Source organism: Phaenicophaeus curvirostris, chromosome 1, assembly GCF_032191515.1.
Source record: "Phaenicophaeus curvirostris isolate KB17595 chromosome 1, BPBGC_Pcur_1.0, whole genome shotgun sequence".
Classification (NCBI taxonomy): Eukaryota; Metazoa; Chordata; class Aves; order Cuculiformes; family Cuculidae; genus Phaenicophaeus; species Phaenicophaeus curvirostris.
This window is the reverse complement of record NC_091392.1, coordinates 146,910,107-146,930,361: the sequence shown is the minus strand read 5'-3', so window position 1 is coordinate 146,930,361 and position 20,255 is coordinate 146,910,107. Positions and strand designations below refer to the sequence as shown.

Sequence of the window (20,255 nt, the reverse complement as noted above, 5' to 3'; positions counted from 1 at the left end):
AAAATGCTTGTTCTGTCAAAAGGGCTAACAGAAAAGTGTAAACTCAAGTTCTTTACTGAAACCTTTATTTCTCCTTCTCAGCAGACATACTCATGAAAAATAAATGCTGAAGATTAGAAAATCAATCATTTGCATGATATTCAAAGCTAATGATGAAAATATAGGATTATCATTGAACAGAATCTATATTGTCATATCGCAGCAGCAGCTCCAAATGATTGGCACTGTTGTGCAGGGAAAAATAATCAAGTCTAACTAGTTCTGTTTTGAAATTCCAGAATAAGTAGCTAGGTAGTGGACAGTGCAAGCAGCGTTCCAGTCTGCTGGAAAGTATTCTGAGTGCAAGATGAGAGCACTTGACTTTCCCACTGTTCCATGAATGCCTGTCTGAATTTTGATTTGCTCACAAGTGTTTTAGTATCGAAGTAAGTCTTAAGCAGGAAGACTGTTGATTTAGGGCATATTTAGAATAGATGCTGATTTAGAAAAAGAACATTTTGTTCCTATATCCTACATGTGTATGGGCTTTAACCCCCAACAAGTAAGACGATAACACAACAGGGATTTCACAATAACTAAGGCATGCTTCTCAGGGAATTTTCATCTGGATATGTAGTAGAGGTATTTTTCTTTTAGAGGTCTGACTGACTCTTTGCTTCTGGGGCCAAGTTCAGATGTCTAACTCATGGCATAATTTGCGTATCAGCAGGTATCACTTCAATCTGCCAAGAAAATGTAAGGCACATTAGTAGCAGAGGAAATAAATTAGGAGATACTTCTTAGCCTGTCTCCTTTGAAACCAAAGTTACATTGGAGTTGTCATTTTCTCAAGCCATTTTTCATACCTTTCTCACACAGTTGTAGCTGACATTTTTATATACATTCCAGTAAGCAATCCTTGCAATTTCTTTTGGAGCTACATAGTGTGCTGTGTAAAAAGAGTACAGTTGAACCTGCTGCAGGGTGGGGGAAGGGGTTAGGACATAAGGTCCTTTCTCTCTCAATATGACTTTTTCCCCCCCCTTTGATGTTTTTGCATTTTCTGTTTGTGCTTTTAAATACTGTTTATTATGTATTTTTATTTAACTTTAGTATAATTTGTAAGATCAGTAGAGAAGTGTACAGCCATTTACTCTTATTCACTGCTAGTTTGAGAAGCATGTTTGTGACCAAGCCAAGAACAGAAGAAGGGCTGATGACTTTCATTTGGTCAACTTGCTACAGCTGCATATTTAACTCAGAGTGCCGTCTACCTCCTCAAGTCATGCATACAAAATGGAAGTGATTTAAAAGTGCTGTTTGAAGCAACTAAGATGTTTTTCAAATCTATTGAGAGCTTTAAAAAAATCTCTAGCTAAATCATTGCTTCAGCATTATTCCTAGTCAAACACTATTTCAGTCCCTAGTACCAAGATTTTCACAGTTCAGAAAGTTGATATGATTCAAAGAATGCCTTAGTTGCCAATCGAAGATTCCATTTCAGTAAATCATTAAATGAAATAATAAAAATACTACTGCTTCTTGTTTAGTCTTTAATTTTGAATTATGAATTGCTTTGGATTTTAGAACATAGAATGCAAGTAATACTTCTCTCGCAAACACTGATACTCTGTGCATTTGTTTTCAGTACACATTTTGGAACTTCATACCGAAAAATTTGTTCGAGCAATTCAGAAGAATAGCTAACTTCTACTTTCTCATCATTTTCCTTGTTCAGGTAAGTTGGCCTCAGTTTTCAGTAATTTTCTGGACTCTTCCTAATATCCAAAGGAGTTGAAAAATGTTTAAAATTGCACTGGAATTGATGACTGAGGACATAAATGCTTGAGCATGGACAGCCTTTTATGTTGAGGATGTAACAAAAAGGACATTGATTTCATTTCCAGGTTTTCCTTATTTAACATCCCTCCACCCTCACTCAGTTCAGCAGCTAAACTGGGCAGGTATGATCCCCAGTTCTAACCCCCTGAGGAAAGAAAGGGAAATGAGTGAGAGATTTTTGGGTTGGAAACTAAACCTATAACAGCTTCAGTGAAATTAACAGTAAGAGAATAATAAAATATCTACAAGTATATAAACCCAAATCAAACTTCCCTGGTGACTGTGTGGCACCACTGATGCTTTGGGGTAGGTGTGGGTGAAGTCCTGGACGTTAGGCAGAAGCTGAACTCAGTAACTGGATTGGGATCAGGGCAGACATATGGACAAGGTCCTCACTAGACATTGGCTATGGATGAAGAAGCCTTGACCCTCATGAACCCTTAGTTTTATCCTGAATGTGATGGGATACTCTCTTAGTTAGTTTTGGGTCACCTGTCCTGTGTGCTCCTCTCTGCAGACGCGACTCTCTTTTGCTCATTTCACTTACCAGCAGAATGGCCTTCTGTAGATCCTTCTATAGATTCTATAGATTTTAAGTACAAACAATGGCCTTTCTGTTTACTAATGTCCTTGGTGATAAGCATCAAGCATTATCATTTCTAGAGGCAGAAACCCTCTGTAAAACCTGTTAACTTGTTAGCTGAAGTTTCTGAACATCCAGCTCACTAAAACCATTGTTATAAATAATATTCATGATAAACTTGTGTCAGTTTTGCTAAATATTATATTTTTTTATAACAGAATGATGCCTTAGCATAAACTTTTGCACTGACATCAAAGCCTGTAGAGAAACCAAAAAATGAATGCATATATAATGCTTGCTTAGGGTAATACGTAAATATTTGGGTTTGTAATTATTACCTTAGCTAGGTTGTTTGTTGCTTTCTAGGTGTCTTCATTCTGAACCTTTCACAATCACTTAGAAGTGTTAAACAGTAAAAATCTTGTACATACAGGGAAAAGCTGTATTACTATGCTCACCAGCTTGTGTAGAAAGAAAAGGTATGCAGATTCCCAGGACAATTTAGATTTTCCTATTTGAACTTTCTCTTTGGATTCTACCTCTTTGTTTAAAATTGCAGAAGCCTCAGCTCAATATTTCAGGGTTTAGTCTTTGAATGCGTGTGAACAGCTGTATTGCACAATATGCAAGAACAGCACCATGCTAATTTCTGACACTGCTCAGTAATTTTGCCTCCAAAGATGCAGATTTGTAGTCTGGTAGTTAAACTCTTACAAGCTAATATTTTTGCTAGACGTTAAACATCTGAATATTCATGTGATCTAAATATACTGTTATATCATATTATAGTATGTAGTTATTTTTCAGATCTTGTTGCTGTAGTACGTATTCTTAAATTTTTTTTCAAAGTACTGTCGTTCTTAACTGAATTTCCTTGGTGTTTTGTAGTGTATTGGTGAAGTAATCATTTAAAGCATCTTGCTTGAGGAAGTGGCTGCTTGCATTCACAAAAATATAACCACTAAACGTTTGTTCCATTTGTTGCAGTTAATTATTGATACACCTACTAGTCCAGTTACAAGTGGACTCCCGCTTTTGTTTGTCATCACTGTAACAGCTATCAAACAGGTGAGTAAAAAAGGAGCTAATGTAAAACTAATAACAGCATTGTTTGTTCTGCATTTCGACTTTCTTTGCCTTTTTGTGTTAGAATGTCTTAGGACAGGGCCTAAAGAATGATTGTAATGAATATTGAAAGCGTAATTTTACTTCTGGTGCTGTAGCTTAAGTAGAATTGGTTGCTATATGGTGATTCCTCACTAATTCAACACAAAATTTTCAATTATTTCTATGGTTTTCTGTTCCAAGGAGTCCTTTAATTCTCATATTAACTCAGCACACTTGGGCTGTTGTTTGTTTCTAAACAGCTGTCCCCATCCTATTATGTTATTTGATAATGACTGCAAATTAGTTTAGTAAGAACTGCAAAAACTTAACAGGTAAATCTGGTCTTACCTTTTCAGTTTCCTTAGCCCTTACAGTATGAACAGGTAATAAAAATTATTTTGGTTCAAGTCTTCAATATGTGTTGATTATAATGATGGCTGTAGTGCTTTCTGCAGATTAATATTGAACAGTCGTTATAGTATCCTGTCATTTTTAATGTGAAAATCAATAAAGTTTTAGTATTTTTAGGAACTTGTTCTTGCCACGTCATTGAGCATAAAAGATCCTAATACAAGTTTTTCTGCTGAAATAAAATTGCTTATTACAGGTATAGAATTGTACAGGTTTGCCATTTCACTTTTAAATCAGTACTCTACCAAAAGGAAAAGATTAAGGTAGCTTTTCACCTTCTAACCTAATGCTGCAGTAATACAGTTGACATAAGCACTTAAATGTCATTGGGATCTTACTGAAATTAGTGGGTTATCGGGTGAATATAGAGTATTTTAATTCATGTTTGGATGTTATGTTCAGATCAGCGTATTATCAGATTTTCTGATATTACAGATTTGGTCTCGATCAGGAATGTGTTGGAAATGAGCTCATGATTGTCCTTCTGTTGATTTAGCCAGAGCCAAATTTGTTCCTTTCAGAGTTTCAGGCCAACTGCAGGAGGACAAATGATACCTGATCTGGCATCAGCCTTACTAAAACAAAGTTATTCAATCAGAAGTTTTACAAAATTTAAACTAGCAAGTGAGTTTATAAGCAGTATTTGCATTCAGTGCCTACAGCAATCCTCTCTATTTACTGTGCTGTCTCACCATAGCAGTTTCTAAAAAAATCTGGGTTCCTAAAGGGATAGGCACAAACAACATTCTTTACAATGGTTCTGTTATGTGTTTAGCTTTTTGCCTTCAGTCCATTTTAATGATAATTAATCCTGCAGGACAGTTATCAGTGTGGGAACTCAGAGAACTCAGTGTTAAAGTGAGTTTCTTTCATGGTTGAGTCTCGGCTGTATCTCTGGGTCCAGATGCCAGCCATTTCTTTTCTTCGTTTCGGTGAATGACGTGTGACTGTGAAAGGAGGATTTGTGCAAGCAGCTTCAGGTTCAGCATCCTTTGCTGGGTCACTTGAAGGAACTGGTGCTTTTTGCGGGCATAAGAAAGATCTCATGTCATGCATCAAAGGCCTTCAGTAAAGCCTTTGACATCTTTTCCCATAGCATTCTCCTACAGAAGCTGGCAGCTTATGGCTTGGACAGGTGTACTTTTCATTGGGTAAAAAACTGGCTGGACGGTCAAGCCTAAAGAATTTTGGTGAACAGAGTTAAATGCAGTTAGCAGCAGGTTACAAGTGGTGTTCTCCAGGGCTCATTGTTGGGGCTAGTTCTGTTTAACATTGCTTTCAATGATCTGGACAAGGGGATTGAGTAATTTTGCAGATGACACCAAGTTAGGTGGGAGTGTCGATCTGCTTGAGGATAGGGAAGCTTTACCAAGGGATCTGGACAGGCTGGGTCTATGGACTGCAACCAGTGGTGTAAGTTTCAACAAGGCCAAGTGCTGGGTGCTGCACCTGAGACACAAGAACCCCATATAGCACTACAGGCTTGGGGAAGAGGGGCTGGAAAGCTGCCTGGTGGAAAAGGAGCTGGGGGTGCTGGTTGACAGCCAACTGAATATGACTGACCAAGGTGACTAAGAAGGCCAGTGGCATCTCGGTCTGTATAAAAGACAGTGTGGCCAGCAGCAGTAAGGAAATTGTACTCTTGTACTTGGCAGTAGCATGGCTGCATCTCAATTACTGTGTTCAGTTTGGGGCCACTCACTACAAGAAAGACACTGAGGTCCCAGAGCATGTCTAGAGACAGTGAAGGGGCTGGAAAAAGTCTTATGAGGAACCACTGAGGGAGCTGGGGTTGTTTAGGCTGGAGTAGGCTGAGGGTAGACCTTCTTGCTGTGTACAACTACCTGAAAGGAGATTTTAGAGAGGTGGGTGCTGGTCTCTTCTTCTAAGTGACAGGAAATAGGATGAGAGGAGATGGCCTCAAGTTGCACCAGGGGAGGTTTAGATTGGATAATAAGAAATATTACTTCATTGAAAGATTTCTCAAGCACTTGAACAGGCTGCCCAGTGAAGTGGTGGAGTTTGCCATCCTTGGAGGTATTTATAAGACGTGTAGATGTGGTGCTTAGGGGCGTAGTTTAGTGGTGAACTTGGGAGTGCTAGGTTGAGGCTTGGATGTGATGACCTTAAAGGTCTTTTCCAACCTAAATGACTTTATGATTCTATGAAAGGAATGCTATGCACACAAGCCAAGTAAAGTAGGAAATAAATTCACTGTTTCCCCTCGGCAGGCAGATGGCCAGCCACTTCCTGCAAAGCAGGGCTTTAGCACATGTAATGCTTAGGAGGACATCACTGCAAACAACTCCCTTCTGCCTGCTTTCCCTGAGCTTTTCTTGCTGAGCACAGTGTCATATGGTATGGAATATCCCCTTGGTCCGTTTGGGTCAGCCATCCAGGCAGTATCCCCTCCCAGCCTCTTGCCCACTCCCAGCCTATTGGTCTTTTTTTGGTGCAGGAGGAGGTTGGAGAGAAAACCTCCATGATCTGCAAGCACGGTTCAGTAATAGCCAAAACACTGTTTTAGCTCCAAGTACAAAGCATAGCTGTATATGGGCTACCGTGAAGAGAGCTGATAACTCAGTCCCAGGCAGACCCATTACAGAGGGTAATTTTGGTTGTCCCTTAGTAGGATAACTGATTACCTTCACGGTTTTTATGCTAAATGTGGATTCTTCCTTTATTAGTTTTCAAAGAAACTATGAAGAACAGCTGTTCTTTTTGTTTACAGTGCTAACTCTACGCAAATGGGAATGTTCTGTAGCAGAATTTAGCTCTTTCTTTACTCTTAATCAAAAGTCAATAAAGCATAAGCAAGAGATGATCACTTAAACACCAGGAAGTGTTCAACACATTAAACATCCCTGTTTGTCAGAATGTCTTCATAAAAATTTTGTTGGCTAATTGTAACTGTGAATGTTTTTTTCATACATGTCCAACATGACTGTATTACTGATGTTTCATAAGTATTTTCTTTTTTTTTCCTGACCTTGCTCAAAGGTAATGTTAAGGTTTTTTTATTCTGTGTCTTTATAGCCAAATGTGTGTCACTGCATCATTCCATTTCACTGTTTTCTAGGGTTATGAAGATTGGCTTCGACATAAAGCTGACAATGCGATGAACCAATGCCCTGTTCACTTCATTCAACATGGTAAACTGGTTAGAAAGCAGAGCAGAAAATTAAGAGTAAGTAACTGTGACTTAATAGATCTTAGGAGTCAAGCTTTACTTCACGCTTCTTATTATACAAAAATTTATTGTAGATGATGTAGTACTTGTTATATTCAATGGTGATTAGACCAACAATATAGTAATTTCTAATTTAATGTCTTTGCATGAAGTATTTTAGAAGCTAGATGTATTTCTGCTTTCTTTGGTTTGCTAAGACATCTCATAGCATAGTTTTTATTAACTCACTTTCAAATGCAGATAAAAATAGGATGGACTTATAGTGACAGATTCCGCTGAAAATGTATCCCATTTTCGTTGGCAGACTTGGAATTCTTAGCTTGGTCAGATGTCCTCAAGAGCTAATGATAGTAGCTCATATCTCCAGCTCTTTTTGAAACAATGTTTTGTTGTATTTAGTCTTAAAACAAGCATAGAATCCTGCATCTCTTAAATAAAGATGCAAAACATAATGAGACAGTATGTTTAAAATGGTTTGAGATCCTGTGAGGGAAGGTAGTACACAATAGACCTTACTCATTTTCCAAGGTATAATTCAGTTTTCAGAGGTATTTCCATAGTTCCTTGCTCCTGTGGTAAAAAAAATAAAATCAAGTTTTCAAGGTATTTGAATGAACCTAGGTTTTTGGGTTTTAAATCTGAAAATTTGGCTGCTACATAATAATAAAAGTGTTTTATTTTGTTGTGTGGTTTTTTCCTTAGGTTGGAGATATTGTAATGGTAAAAGAAGATGAAACATTTCCATGTGACTTAATATTTCTATCAAGTAGCAGAGGAGATGGAACATGTTTTGTTACAACAGCTAGTTTGGATGGTGAATCCAGTCATAAAGTAATAAAATGTTATACATTTTAAGGCATATTTTTTCAACAAATCTCACTATGACTTCATACTTTTGTGTGAGCACGTAGACTGACTTGTGTAACTTTAATTTCTGCCAGTTAGCTTAATTTTTCTTAGTTTCCTTGTTCTATGGGAAGTTTTAAAGCATTTTTTTTGTGGGTTTGTCGATGACCTGTATAGGCATGCAGATTTATAGAGATAATGCACAAACTTTATGTACTGAAATGCTTTTCACAGTGACCTGATTTGTGAGTACACTGGAAGGTACCTGCGTATAATCTAAGAGGATGCCTAGTTAGGAGCATTTAAAGGTGCATCTTATTTGAACTATGAGCTCCTATGTAAAAGCTGCTAAACCTTATTTCATGCTGTATCTTCAGATTCATGTCTTGTATATCTTTTCTTATATTTTTTTTGATCTTATTTACACTTTTTAAATTTGTTCCAGACTTACTATGCTGTTCAAGATACAAAGGCATTTCACAGCGAACAAGAAATCGATGCACTACATGCTACCATTGAATGTGAACAACCTCAGCCTGACCTTTATAAGTAAGAAAATGGGTTTCGCCTGTTTCATTTAAGGTGCCCTACCAGTATATTATAGGCGTATCTTAATGAAAAGATACTGACTTCATCTGTGTGGTTAGAGTGGGCCCTGGGATGAAATTGAAGTCCAGTTAATCTTCCATCCATGTTCTTTTTCTGCAGGTAGTTCTGTGGTCTGCTCTAGGCCAGTGGTCTCCAAAGGGAGAGGCACAAAATGGTCCATTGGGGTGCACAACAAAATTTTTTAAACTTCTGTTGCTTTTTTTAATCTAAAAAATTAGAAGGAAATTAAGCTTTACTGATATTTAATGTTTATTGACAGTGGCACCTTCCCTCAGTCTGTATGTCATTATTACTTGAGGCTTTACCTCTCAACAAACCACAGTGGCAAGTCTTTCTTTTACCATAGTCATTTTACATCACGATGCATCATAACCTGTGCGGTGTCTTTAGATGTGGCTTTGCTGTGTTGTGTAGTCTCTCAGCAGACAGGTTGCCACTCCTATAAGGTTGAGAGGTTCTGTTCCAGGATAACAGACCCAGCAGCTCCACGGTTTCTTCTGCTATCTAGAATGCTACTGTTCAGCTTAATCCCTTTTTTTGAACAGTGGTACTGCAAACGCGGTGTACCAAGTCTGTCTGGAATGGGGCTTGTTTTCTTCATAGCAGCCCACGTGGTGTAGCATTTGTTTTGTGATTAAACCGGTGTTGGTGTTTATTGCTGAGCACTGCTTGTGAAGTCTCAAGGCTTTTTGTTAATCACTCTACCTGCCCCCCCACCCCCCCAGGTGGGTAAGGGGCTGGGAGCTCACACAGTGGAAACTGCTGACTTCAGTTGACCAGAGTGATATTCTGTGCCACGTAATGTCATACTCAGCAACAGAACTGTGTGTGGGTAGCCTTTCCGAAGTACCTGTTGCTTGGAGACTAGCTGAGTGTCAGTCTGGTTATGGGAGATGGTGAGTGGTTGCCTTTGCAGCACTTGGGTTTTTTTTTTCTTTCACTTCTTAAACTGCCACTATCTCCCTTTTGCTCTTCCAGTTCTCTCTCCCATCCTGCTGGGGTGGGGGGAATGAGTCTGAGAGGCTAGTGGGTGTTCAGTTGCTGTCTATGCTCAACCCTCCACATATAGATAAAATGTACTTAGAGACATTCAGAGGGAAAATTACTTTGGGTTTTGGGTTTTTTTGTTTTGTTTTATTTTAAACTCAGATTAGGTTTTAAGTTTTGTAGAAGATTGTGATCATGCTGTTACTTCAAGTAGCTTAGCAAATAAGATTTCTAGTCTAATTACAAGATTTATTCATAGTTTTATACTCTTTTACTTTACACTGACTTACTATTCTGTGTATTCTTCTAGCTACGTGTTTTTACTGTATCCATACGTGTCTATATTCTTGTTTACTTCCTGGATATTCAGAGTATATTTAATTGGAAGCTGTTTGCTCACTGTAATAAATACTTTCTATAAAATACTTCTCAGGCAATCTGTTCTCACATAAACTTTTAAAAGGTTTTAAAAGGGAGAGTAATTTTTTAAATGAGTGTGTGTGGTATGTATGTATCTGAGACTGACATGTCCTTGTAAAGTACATTTAAAAACCTGAAATACTTCGACATGCATGCATGACAATACACAAACCAGCAGAGCTCTTGAACTATTCATGTATTTCTCTTGCAGATTTGTTGGTCGAATAAATGTTTACCATGATAGAAATGAGCCTACTGCAAGGTAGGGAAAATACAAGATGTTGACTTGTGAAAACATTTTTAGAGTTGAGTAGCTATGAATAAGGAAAACTACCTTGGTTTCACCAACATTGTGCTACCTTGACTTATTGATAGACTTTTCACTTGAGAAGTTTCAGAATGTAATTTCATTTATCATAAACATTTCATGTTTAAATGAGCTAGATTTCTCTTATTTTATGCCTTTATTCAACTTTGATTTTTATTTGACACTTATTTTGTTAGCAAATTATGTTAAGATTTTGATGGTACTTTAATAATACTGCCCCACGAGCATGGGGTCTTGGTAGTGCACAAAACAGTATGGATAGCATGACTCGTCTATTTCTCTTGTGTTTCTTCTTCTTAGAGGAAATTGAGCATGCTAAACAAAATGTATAGTTTTACTAAGTGTTTGTATGTATGTCTAAAATGTCCACAGCATTGTGTGCATTCAGGAAGGAAACATCCAGGGAAATGCATTTTGTATATATGGGAGATACAAGTAGGAGAAGTTGACCTGTTAGGTTGGAAGGGACCTCAAAGATCATCCAGTTCCAACCCTCCTGCCATGGGCAGGGAACACCTCCCACCAGATCAGGCTGCTCAAGGCCCCATCCAGCCTGGCCTTGAACACTTCCAGGGAGGGGGCATCCACAATTCCCTGAGCAACCTATTCCAGTGACTCAACACCCTCACACTGTGAAGAATTTCTTTGTAACATCTAGTGAAAATCTTCCCTTCTCCATTTTAAAGCCTGTCCTCCTCATCCTGTCACTAGATGCCCTTCTAAAATGTCCCTCCCTAGCTTTATTGTAGGTCCCCTTCAGGTACTGGAAGGTTGCTATAAGGTCTCCCTGGAGCCTTTCTCTTCTCCAAGCTGAATAACCCCAACTCTCTCTCTCAGCCTGTCCTCATATGGGAGGTTCTGCTCCAGCTGTGCCTTGGCATTCCTAACCCCGCACAACCAGCCAGCATCCCTGTACTCTTCCCAGGTTACTTGTTCTGCCTGTGCAGTTCCCTCCTGCTCCCCAGTTTTTGATCAACAGGTCTTGACTCAACCGCGCTGGTTTCTTCCCTTCCCTACTTGATTTCCTACATCTGGGGACTGAGCGCTCTTGCACTTTATGGAAAGCATCCTTAAATATTTGCCAGCTTTGTTCTGCTCCCTTGTCCCCGAGGACCATGTCCCAGGGGATCCTATTGTAACTCCTTGAAGAGCTGGAAGTTTGCTTTCATGAAATTTAGGCTCCTGACTATATTTCTCACCTGTCCCAGATCCTCTGACCTTGAACTCCACCAGTGCATGATCACTGCAACCCAGGCTGCTTCTGATCTTGATGTCACTGTTGAGCTCACTTGCATTGGTGACCATCAGATCCCGTATTGGTTCCCCTTGAGTGGGGGTATCTATCAGCCAGACTAAGAAATTATCTTCAATGCACTGTAGCAGTCTCCTGGATTGTCTACAGTTTGCCATGCTACTTTTCCAGCATTGTGTCTGTTCTACATGGCTTTCACTAAGGTCTGCTTTTTCTCTCTCATGTTTATATTTTGTGATACCTATCTTTTGCAGGCCATTAGGATCTGAAAATCTGCTTCTTAGAGGAGCCACTTTAAAGAACACAGAAAAAATCTTTGGTAAATATTTCTGTTGATTGTGTAAATGGACCCTGAAGAAATAAGCAAGTATCAAACAAGTTTGTAATCGTACGGTTACTACTGAGGATGTTATTTCTATTGAATCACTTGATTTACAGCTTTTTAATAGGGTTTACTGTGGCTGTAATTGCAGTAGCTATTACTGATGTAGTGACCACAGATTTTTGGGAGGGAACTTCTGTAATTTAGTGTTGAAGGATTAGTAAAGATGGCTCAACTTCATGTAAATATATGGGTTTTGACCAAGCACTGTGAATTCATGTTGTCCAAAGTAGTTCATGAGTCTATTGAAACTTTTCAGATGTTTTGCTCATTTGTCAAGAACAGATACTCCGACCTCATTGAAATATGGCTGATGAAAAAAAACATTTAAACAATTCCTGGTCAAAATTAGACTTTCTGCTTCCGGTTTTTGTGTGTATGGATTGTCTTCTTTCCACGGAAAACTTTGAATATTTTGGGAGAAACAGGAAGCACAAACTAAGATGTTTTATGGAAATTCCTCAAGAAAGCCTAGTGGGAGTAGTAGTTCCACTATAACAAGTCGCTCTTTGCTGGTGACATATGTCCTCCCAAGAAAGAAGATCATAGATAGCCATGAACTACATAGCCTAAAATACCAAAATTATGCAACTTTTTCTCCAGGAAGAGTGTAGAAATTATATATTAATTTCAACTTATTCTCTTTGCTTTTAATTCTAATCGAAAATAGATGAACTGATAGAATTAGTTTGTTGTTAAGTATTTCTGCGAACTTCAGAGAATGGTTTTAATATTTCTGTGAACTTGTGTGTTGGGCAGAGATGTTCCTAGTATGAATGGCTGTTTCTGGTCTGCCTAACTCATGTTTACTACTACTCCAGCACAATCTATATCCTAAAATATTTCATTTTAACAATGTACAGGTGTGCAGGCTTAATGCATACTTTAAATCCATCTTCTTGTTTACAGCTTCTTTTTGTTTTTATAGTTATGAAGTTTAGTCTCTCAATCTGTTATCAACATGAAATTGGTAATATCAGAAGATCAGTCTTTTAATGAATCCTTAAGTTTTCTTGAAGCAAGCAAAACCGATGGCTGCCTTTTATTCTTCTTGGATATATCCCACAGTTCAGCCCTATCTGGATTTTATTTTGCAATGCATGACTTCAATTCCAAAAGTAAAGCCAAAATAAGAACTTAAAAATGCAAGAGCATTTATTCAAAACCCGGATTTGGTTTGACTTTGGTACATAGCAGCATGACCCTGGAATGGGATATTAATACTGCTTAAAATTTCCCCCTAAGCACCACAGTATTAAAGTCATTTTTAGTTTTTAAGTATCATCCTAATCTTTACTTTTCTTCAGATTACAGGGAATTAAAGAAATTACAGAGGATAATGATCTAGTGAATTGTGCTTTTAAGTTATTGTACTGTGCAATCTTTAATAACACAAGTTGTTTAATTTCAGGTGTTGCTATCTACACTGGCATGGAAACTAAGATGGCATTAAATTACCAGTCAAAATCACAGAAGCGATCTGCTGTAGAAAAGTAAAATTTCTAATATTTTTTTTGGGGGTGGAAAACTGCATGTTTGAATAGTGGGGAAAAAAAGGGGATTTCTTTTTTTTTGCTTATGTATGTTCCCTTGATTTTTAAATTAAAAAGAGGTACAGGAACTCAGAGATTTCCTTTTCATTGTATATCATTTTTTTACTCAAAATTAGTCATATAATAATCAAATATTGAGAATCTCGTTTATTACATGTTAAAATAAGCTGCCTTAATGTAACACCTTTTTAAGATAGGATGTGTTTTGGTCTTCTGGAAGACTTTTCTTTCCATGGTTTGAGTACACCTACTGACAGTTATCCAATTTTTTATCAATATCGTAACATTTATTTTCATTGTAATTAAGTTTTGAATTCAGTAACAATAACTCTTTTGATGCACTTAACTTTGGATCAACTGCAGTAACTCAAAGCCAGTCTATGGCAGGTTTTCCATGGTTAGGCTGAAATTGAATTATCCATATAGGCATATATGGTGGGAAAGGAAAATAGTATCCTTAAGGGATGAGCTGACATTGGTTTCTTATTTTTTTAAAAACTGAGGGGATTTTTGTCTAATCCTGCTATCTGAAATTGTCAGTTCTAAGTAAGGTACCTGACCTTGTGGAAAAAAAAAAAGATATAATTGGCTAAGGCAAAGTGTACTGACCAGGCAACATTCCTTCTCTTACACAGTGACTGAGCAATGGTGATCTGTCTCTTTCTCTTGTTATTGCTGCATAACCCATGGCTTCTATCTCATTTCCATCATTCATGTAAATATAATTTTAAGAGTCAAGTATTCTTGCTCTTTCTGTTTTTTGATCTGTCTAGAAAGAGTTAAACTACTACAGCTATAGCAAAGTGTTCTTGATTTGTATTTCTATAAATGTACTTATGAGTGTTTTTTATATTGATTCAAGGAAACAGCATTAGTGAAGTCATCAGATACAAGCCTGCTTATCGTGTTATGATTCACTCTATGCTGTTGTTTTCACTAGCGCGTACTAGGTTTGTTAATGTGTCACACATTTTGGAAACATTTTGTTAACGTTTTAAATAGAAAATAGTCCTCATAATATTATTCTTCATTGGGAAAACACTGTGTAGAAGTTATTTCACATAGTAGCATTGTTAGACTTGCAGAAAACATTAGGAAACAAGTATGACTTTTTTAACAAACTGTGTATGCTAATGGATTTTTTATTTTCCTTTCTTTTTTTAGATCAATGAATGTATTCCTTATTGTATACCTCTGTATTCTCATCAGTAAAGCACTAATAAATACTGTCCTGAAGTATGTTTGGCAGAGTGAACCATTTCGTGATGAGCCGTGGTATAATCAGAAAACAGAGCCAGAAAGGAAAAGACATCTGGTATGCAAAGAAAGTAAAATACAAAAAAAAAAAAGCTTCACTAAACTCTTAATTTAGAAGAATCCCACAGAAAAGTATATATAGCCATCCTAAGTTGTTGCCTTTTTTGCTAACAGTGATAGTGGCACATTTGTAGAAGTCATGTATATGAAATTTTGGCGCTTCAGTTGTATGTGTGAATTTAACTGATGAGAAAATGTCTGGTTTAGTATAACAAGCCTCGTAAAAGTCTTCTGGAGTGTCCTGTCATTCATGTGAATTACTGAAGAACTGACCTCTTGCAGAGAAATATAGAACAGAAAAGAATTCCACAACTATTTGCAATCATATGACAGATGCATTTAAAAGGATCTGCTGTAGGAATCTCTGTAAAAATACCCCTCAAAAGCTTAGTTTCAAATAGCTCTAACTCTCATGAACACTAGAGGTGAGCAACAGGGTTGCCAGTGTCTGATGTCCTTTCATGAACAAGGACGTGGTCCAGAATGGATGCTCAGATGATCCAAAGTAATGAACTGAACCCCACACTACAGAAAGCATAATATTATTTTACTAAATCCTCCCAATCAGACTAGGAGAAAATTTCCTTCTTTATCCTAAGTACATGATGAGCAAACATTACCCAGGCACGTTACAGATTTCTCATTACCACCAGTAACGCTGTACCTCCAACTGGTCTCCACCAGTGAAAAAATCACAGAATCACAGAATCACAGAACAACAAGGTTGGAAGAGACCCACCGGATCATCGAGTCCAACCGTTCCCATCAAACACTAAACCATGCCCCTCAGCACCTCATCCACCCGTGCCTTAAACACCTCCAGGGAAGGTGACTCAACCACCTCCCTGGGCAGCCTGTTCCAGTGCCCAGTGACCCTTTCTGTAAAGAATTTTTTCCTAACATCTAGCCTATACCTCCCCTGGCGGAGCTTGAGGCCATTCCCTCTTGTCCTGTCCCCTGTCACTTGGGAGAAGAGGCCAGCACCCTCCTCTCTACAACGTCCTTTCAGGTAGTTGTAGAGAGCAAATCGAGCCAGGTTATGTGCAAATGCTCTACTTGTACTGAGAGAAGGAAGGCAAACCCTTTATTAGTGAAGTGCTGCCTGAAAACTACCTAATTTGCTAATCCTTTAATGAGCTACTCTAGTTTTATGGGATTTTCCCTGTAATTTGTGGATGTATATTTTATTGTTTTCCTTGTTATCATACAGATGTTCACCATCCACATACAATCACTCTCATTAGTTGCTCTGGATATGTACAACAATGGTGTTTAAATGTACTTTACATCCGTATGGCTGTAAAGACCAATAGAGTTTAAAAAAAGGTTTTTTCTTCATGCCCAATTTGTTGTGATGTAACAAATCACAATGGTACACATCCTTTGCCAAAATGAGTGTTGCAAGTTGTTGCTTACTGTTTGGCAGTTGTTAGAAAAAGATAATTTGCAAGTCTTTGCTTTTGTTGTTGCATGAAAAATCAATATTTTAATCTTGTTTCTTTGGCAGTTTCTTCGAGCTTTTACAGACTTCCTTGCCTTTATGGTTCTTTTCAACTACATTATTCCTGTATCTATGTATGTCACTGTGGAAATGCAGAAATTTCTTGGTTCTTATTTCCTTTCGTGGGATGAGGAGATGTTTGATGAGGACACAGGTGAAGGACCACTGGTGAATACTTCTGACCTCAATGAAGAGTTAGGACAGGTAAATTTAATTTAATGGTGATTTTTTTCAACTATTTCTACCATAGTTTTTTATTTTAAAATTGTCACTTTGAATTTGTTAATGCAACTTATTGGCATATTTTTCTGTGCTGATTAATTTTAAAAATAAATGTGGACATTTTCTGATTTTCAGGAAAAAAAATTCTGATTTTTCAGCCAGTTAGTGGAATCCAGTTAGTGTTATTGTATTAGTAAAGGATAAACACTTTAAGAAGGTAATAACATCTCTCCATTGACTGTAGACACAGATTATATAAGCATCTAACTTAGAGTAAGTCAGATGGAACCAAAAACCTCTTTTTGCCTGACTGGACTGACACCAAATCTCCAGACGCAAGTTTTATCCAGTAAAATGATTGACTGTTGTGTTTTTTTCAAAAGAAATATTATCTTCAGTTTTCTGTTTTAAGAAAATTATTACCTTGACACAGATACACATGAATATTTTTTGACAAAATATGTAGTATCTCTATTAAAAAATTAAAAAATGTTTTCTTAGGTTTTTCAAATAAATAAGGTGGTGTATTTCCTTATTTTTGTACAGCCAAACTAGCAATTAATATTTTAGAGACAGTTGGCACTGTCTCCCACAAGATCCTTGTAGATAGTCTGATGAATTGGGGCTGGTTGAGCAGGCAGTGATGTGGATTGAGAAACGGCAGAATAGCCAGGCCCAGAGAGTGGTGGTCAGCAGCACAACGTCTTGTGGAAGGACAGTAACTAACTAGTGGTGTACACCACAGGTCAATACTGGATCCAAGCCTGGTGTTGTTATCCTTAAACACTAGGGCTCATTGTAAAAGGTGATACTGACAAATTCAATATTGAGACAAAAGGAATGTTTCCATGGCAATAACAGTGTCCATGTGTATAACTGTGATGATTAGTCCAGAGTCCTCATTTATGCTAACAATTGTAGTGGGGAATTCTGATACTACCTTACGGACTGTTCTGACAGTGGGTGATTCAAATCTGATCATTAAATAATGATCACTGGGAAATGTAATTTGTGTGGATGTTGTTTCCATAAGCATCTGTCTTGCGGCAAGAAAGACATTAAAAGCTAAAAAGCATGTTGAGAGGAGTGAAAGTAGTTTAAATATGTTATAAATCACTGTTATGAGGCAAAAGAGAGCTTTGCTGATACTCTTGCATGATAAAATCTGTTAGTGCCTGCATTTCCATGGAAGATGACTCTCAAATTGTTGTCTTCCTTTTCTCAGAGTTATAAGGATGTGGAAGGTGTAAATCAGTAATAATCTCAGTTATGTTAAGAGACATTGGAAAAAATCTCTGTTCATATTCCTGCTGTCCTCAATTTGTGCTCATTTGCAGATTGAGTATGTCTTCACAGATAAAACAGGAACGTTAACAGAGAACAACATGGAATTCGTAGAGTGTTGCATTGGAGGGCATGTTTATGTACCACATGTTGTCTGCAATGGCCAAATTCTCCATGATTGTACAGGCATTGATATGATTGATTCTTCTCCTGGAGGAAGTGGAAAGGTACGATGACTTTTTCTAGGTTCTTTATTTTTACAATGATAAATGAAAACTGAACTGTGCTGATGAAGGGAATATTAGAAATGTAGCATCTTTGAATTTCACTAAGAAAAATTAAGATGCGTTTCCTGCAGCTATCTACATACACGTTTTCCATCCTCAGTTGTCACAGGAGATGAATCACAGATCACACTGACAGATCTTACCTAGTAATTAGCTTATTGATAAATACTTTTAGCTATGTATAGTATTTAATAAGTGCAGATGGTTTGATCAATTCTCTATTTACAACGCTTAGTATGGGATGCAAAGATTATTGTGTAAGCTTACTATACATATCTCAAATGTTACATGTGTGCAAAGCAATGTCACTTACCAACCAATCGATGCCTGGTGTCAGAGAAAGGGATCTCTCTGCCCCGAGGGATAACCTTGAGGTTATCCATGCTCAGGACAAGAGGGAATGGCCTCAAGCTCCGCCAGGGGAGATTTAGGCTGGGCATTAGGAAAAAATTCTTCACAGAAAGGGTCATTGGGCACTGGAACAGGCTGCCCAGGGAGGTGGTTGATTCACCTTCCCTGGAGGTGTTTAAGGCACGGGTGGACGAGGTGCTGAGGGGCATGGTTTAGTGTTTGATGGGAATGGTTGGACTCGATGATCCGGTGGGTCTCTTCCAACCTGTTTATTCTATGATTCTATGATTCAAAGGGAGATCAGTGCTGTGCAACCACCTGTTGTGGAGGGAGAGCTCAACGAACACTGATGGGTGCAGATATTTATAGCATCATGTGGTTGATTTGTAGTCAGATTTCTTGCTGTGTTGGTGCAGTTTTGGCTCTCTAGTGCCCACTTTCCAGCCAAACCAGTTTTGCATTTTTTTGTTTTGGGGTTTTTTTTGTGCTATGTTCTCACTGATAGCCTCACACAATAGGATGAGCTTTGATTAAGCCAACTTGCTAAGCATCTGCCTGGACCTAAGTTCAGTTAGTTTAAACAGAAGCGCAACCCTTGCGCTCATTTAGAGCAATATTTGCAGGCAGGCTTAACAGGAAGTTTCCCAGCTTACTGCAGCTGTAAATCTGAGTTAAATAAACCCCCATGATATAGAAATTTCTCAGATTAAAGGCTAAAGAAATGTAATAACTGGTTTCTGTTTACGATTAGCTACAGTAGGGAGAACAAAGCGGGAAACTTCACAAGGGAGAAGATGAATGCTCAATGCAAACGTTTCCTTAGTCATCATTGAGTGAAGATGTGGCTAGAGAATGGTTTATGATAAAATTAAATTACTTTTCTATGTGACTTAGTATAGCCACATCTGAAATGTGCTACACACGGCATGTATGTGCTGTGGCTTTTTTTCTGCATGAAACAAAGTTAATTGAAGGTTAATACGGACAGAATAATCATAATCAAAAGGATAATAGATTTTTAGCTGTATCAATACAGTCTCAAATCATACTTTGGCCATACCTTTTACTATGGCAAAACAAAGCCTCTTAGAATACATTGTTGTAATTCAGCAGTCTTAAGGCTCTCACCCATGGTGCTCAGAATGTGGTCCCACAGTATGCTGGCTTTTATCTTGGAATTTCAACGATACAGGCAATTTGTATTGGACAGCACAGAAGAATAAGATTTAGGCACAAAGATATAGGTAAAACACAGCCAGGTATCCATGAAACAGAAATCTTTGTGGTGTCAAAAGCTCATTACCAAACTATCTGAAACTTTATAGAGGTTGTTGGCTCCAGCTGTCAAAATGTCCACACTACTTTTATTTTATATAGCCATGAGAAGTGTTCAGGCTGCATAAAAAATAGAAATTTCTAAACCCCGTTAACACTTGTGCTGCATCCGTCTGTCTAGACTAAGGACTCCTAAAACTGGACCTTGGCTAGTATTTAGTACAGGTTGTTAACATTTCAACAAAAGTGAAGAAAAAACCTTGAGCCACATTTAGGTACTTGGAGGAGTAAAAAGATGCACACTGTCTTTTTAGGCATCAGCAGTTCGACTTGCATGTCCATGCCAATAGCACTGGCAGCTATCAAGCTTTTGTATGGTTACCCCTGGGAAAGATTTGGCTCCCCAAAAAGGACAGGGGACCTGTGACGCTGACTTTGGTAATAAATAGTAGTGATCAGTGACTTTGCTAACCTTCCGAAAGAAAAGTTTTTCAAATGAATATTTGAAAGTGATCATACATAATGACAA

At 37.9% G+C, this 20,255-nt stretch overlaps 1 protein-coding gene across 10 annotated transcripts in view; it reads left to right on the top strand.

Annotated features, from left to right (window-relative positions):
• ATP11A (ATPase phospholipid transporting 11A) overlaps positions 1 to 20,255 on the top strand; it is a 117,651-nt gene that overhangs the window by 66,429 nt on the left and 30,967 nt on the right. For all 10 annotated transcript variants that reach the window (XR_011339190.1, XM_069877891.1, XM_069877882.1 and 7 more), the window contains exons 3-13: positions 1,628 to 1,717; positions 3,392 to 3,472; positions 7,002 to 7,109; positions 7,815 to 7,943; positions 8,404 to 8,507; positions 10,186 to 10,236; positions 11,809 to 11,873; positions 13,348 to 13,429; positions 14,654 to 14,804; positions 16,314 to 16,511; positions 17,867 to 18,040. Coding sequence is in view for 9 of the 10 variants with exons in the window: in XM_069877891.1 (XP_069733992.1) it covers positions 1,628 to 1,717; positions 3,392 to 3,472; positions 7,002 to 7,109; positions 7,815 to 7,943; positions 8,404 to 8,507; positions 10,186 to 10,236; positions 11,809 to 11,873; positions 13,348 to 13,429; positions 14,654 to 14,804; positions 16,314 to 16,511; positions 17,867 to 18,040 (1,233 nt within the window). In the remaining variant the exon portion in view is untranslated. The remainder of the gene's footprint in view (positions 1 to 1,627; positions 1,718 to 3,391; positions 3,473 to 7,001; positions 7,110 to 7,814; positions 7,944 to 8,403; positions 8,508 to 10,185; positions 10,237 to 11,808; positions 11,874 to 13,347; positions 13,430 to 14,653; positions 14,805 to 16,313; positions 16,512 to 17,866; positions 18,041 to 20,255) is intronic.